This window comes from Lathyrus oleraceus, chromosome 6 (genome assembly GCF_024323335.1).
Source record: "Lathyrus oleraceus cultivar Zhongwan6 chromosome 6, CAAS_Psat_ZW6_1.0, whole genome shotgun sequence".
In the NCBI taxonomy this organism is placed as follows: Eukaryota; Viridiplantae; Streptophyta; class Magnoliopsida; order Fabales; family Fabaceae; genus Lathyrus; species Lathyrus oleraceus.
In genome coordinates, this window is record NC_066584.1 from 68,374,504 (window position 1) to 68,377,843 (window position 3,340).

General features: G+C 39.9%; 1 protein-coding gene across 2 annotated transcripts in view; it reads right to left on the reverse strand.

The window, feature by feature from the left end:
* Positions 1-3,340, reverse strand: part of LOC127097832 (uncharacterized) — a 31,246-nt gene continuing 27,906 nt past the window's right edge. The window contains exons 4-5 of one of the 2 annotated variants that reach the window (XM_051036313.1): positions 551-657; positions 1-469 (exon numbers count right to left, since the gene is read on the reverse strand). In XM_051036313.1, coding sequence (XP_050892270.1) covers positions 388-469; positions 551-657 — 189 coding nt within the window. In that variant the 3' untranslated portion in view covers positions 1-387. The remainder of the gene's footprint in view (positions 470-550; positions 658-3,340) is intronic. The other variant, XM_051036314.1, reaches the window with a different exon arrangement.

Below are 3,340 nucleotides of genomic sequence, written 5' to 3' on the forward strand. Positions count from 1 at the left end.
AAAGGAAAATAAACATGAGTCATATTTTCTCATAATGTAACTTTTTATCATCAACAAAGAGTAAAAATTGGTAAACCAAGTTTAGAGCCAAATGATTAACAAATAGAACAGGAGGCAGAAGATCCTTTGCCAGAACTTCAGCTTACGACAATGCTGAACTCAATCTTAAACACAAGCCGCTTCAAATTTTCTGGTTGGGATAAGATTCAATCAATTGTCTAATATGCAGACTTATCTAAGGGCATTCCACACTATACCACCATCCCATAACAACAATTTAAAAATCATATATTTATTTATTTTCCGTTCTAGCTTCAAGTAAAATCCATAACAAAGAAACAAAGGGATAGGTAAATTCAAGAAGTTAGCGCTTCTCGGAACTAAAGTTCAGGCTTTGTGGCTTTTAGCCATCTCATCGACATCAAGTTCCACTTCCAACACTGGTGAATCATTTTGCATGCTGAAAGGACTGGCGAGGGAGAAAATATATTAATAATCAAAAGAACCATACCCATTTGTGCGCAATGTATTAATCTCAGAAATTTGTTACCTGTTCTGTACACGGCCGTGGTCTACAGCACTTCGTAGACAGTATAGGACTCTGCCTACTATGTTCGTCATCTGAATTGGACCAAATGTTCTACTATCATTTGCTTCCTGCCATTTGGGTTGGAAACATTCAAAATAAAGTATCATTCATTGTTTACAACAAATTGAGGAGTCAAAAAATAACCAAACATACTATAAATATTATACTTTCCTTTTTGGAAACTTGCACTCAATGCTTAGATATAAAGACATCAAAGGACAAAAAATGTCAGGTTCAAATAACTATATTTTCGGTTTTCACTTAACATGGAGACACAGCGCTACATACAAAAAAATTTTAAGAGCTAGCCACTGAAACCATTAACTTTAGATTTCTATTGTAGCTATTATTATTAAGAAGCTTTGGTCAAAATAGGATTTGAGAAAAATTTACTTCATGAACCCAGACACAAACACAACGTAGAACCATATCAAAGTCTTAAGCATAATTCCAAAATATGCTTAAGTGAATTGCCGTGCCAAACTGTGGACTGCTTCATTTTGTAGTGAAGGAGTGCGATAGGTGTCGAACGCACAGGTAATATCTCAAGGCGAAATCAAATGCCCCAAAACTCTATTAGAAATAAAACTCTTTGATGTGTGGGGCATAGATTTCACGGGACCTTTCCCACCGTCTTTGAAAAGAATTACATCTTGGTTGCAGTGGATTATGTCTCAAAATGGGTAGAAGTTGTAGCATTACAGACTGATGATGCTAAAGTGGTGATAAATTTTCTAAGAAACTGTATATTCTCAAGGTTAGGGGTGCCGAGAGCATTGATCAGTGATGAAGACACCCATTTCTTGAATACGTTGATGGAAAACCTATTGAAAAAGTATAATGTGAAGCACAAGATTGTCACTCCTTATCATCCTCAGATGAGTGGGCAAGTCAAAGTTTTGAATAGGCAAATCAAGCAAATTCTTGGAAAGACTGTCGATGCTTCTTGAAAAGACTAGTCAACCAAACTATAGGATGCATTGTGGGCATACAGAACTGCGTTCAAAACACTCATAGGTATGTCTCTCTATCAGTTAGTTTATGGAAAAGTCTGTCATTTACCACTTGAGTTAGAGCACAAAGCGTTTTAGGCTTCCAAATTCTTGAACTATGATCTTACAAAAGCTGTCGAATCCCGAATTCTTCAATTTCATGTGTTAGAAGAATTATGAATCAAGATTATGAGAATGCCAAAATTTATAAAGAATAAACCAAAAAATGGCATGATCAAAAGATTCAGAAAAAAGAATTTTGGGAAGGACAGTCGGTTCTGCTGTTTAATTTCAAGTTGAAGTTGTTTCTTGGAAAGATGAAATCTAGATGGTCTGGCCCGTTCGTTGTTAACAAAGTCTTCTCTTATGGGGCAATAGAACTGAGGAATCAGAAAAATGAGGTCACTTTTAACGTTAAGCAGAGAATGAAACCATACTACCAAGGACAAGGAAGGCTAGGGAAATCCTTGAGACCGATAATGGGGATTTCCCCTCTTATTACTATATTGGCAGATTAGTACACTTGTTAACTTACCGATCAAGTTTTTAGCGCCGTTATTCTGCATGTCAGCGTCAAAATCAACGAACGCAATCGTATCAGTCTCATGTTCCCCATGCACAAAAGCGGAGATAGGGGACATGAATCCTGGCGGACTGTGTAGGCTATTGCTGATGTTGCGGATGAATTGGTCCTCCCAGCTGGATCAGAGTCTCTATCCCAGAATACCGATAACGATCATAGTGTGAGGCTGGTGGCTCTCCTGCAAAGGGATCTCGAAACCTCTGAGCAGCTGCCCAAGTGTCTACCTAGTGAGTCAGATAACGGCCAGACAATCCGAAGTGTGCACACATATCCTGAATCATGCAGAAATGACTCATCCGGTCAAAATGTGCCTGAGAATCCTCATCAGCTATAGTAGGAGTTGCCAGAGACACTCTCTAATGGACGTCCTGCCTAGGTGGGACACTCGGTCCTACATCATCTACCTGTGGTCGCCTCGTGGCTCTCACTTTGGCATTTTGATCCTCCCTCGCCACAGTATTCTCCTTCAACCATACAGGATCCAGAGGTCGAGCTGGCTTCACCATCTGCCTGTCGTCCAGATTTGCTACCCCTGCCTTCTGACATAACATCAAGATCACATTAGCATGCCCTAACGACTTCTTCGGGGACTGAGCTATCTCATTCATATCTCCAGAAATAATCCTGCCTATGTTGACAGGCTGACGAGTGAGAAGCAGGTACAGCATCAGATCAGAACCACTCTGGTTCATGTCTAGAGTGTGGTGCATGAAGTATGGACATACTTTTGGAATGGCATCCATATCCACAACGAACATCTTAGAAGGGCTTTGTTTCACAGTTGGTTGTCAGTCTTTACCCGGCTGAGCTAACAAGTCCCGCATGGCATTATACGGCCAACATACTGGAGAAGATGACTTCATCGTATGAAATTTGCTATTGGGCTCAAGAAACTTACACTTCAGCACCCTCTTAATTTTTTCCAATCGTACTCACTTTTTTTCCCTCAGACCCTTGACTCCAATCAGTAACAGAAGCAGAATCATAAAATTCAAGAACAAGGTTGCGCGCTACAGGCTGGATCTGTTGATTTAGATATGTGAGCTTGTGCTTTATGAGCACCTCATTAACCTTGTGCAGTTGGTCGGTTGTAGATTCCAGACCCTCTCTTCAATTATTTTTCGTTCTGAAAGGATCCTAAACCGTTCAGCATGCACAGCAGATTTTTGAATCTCT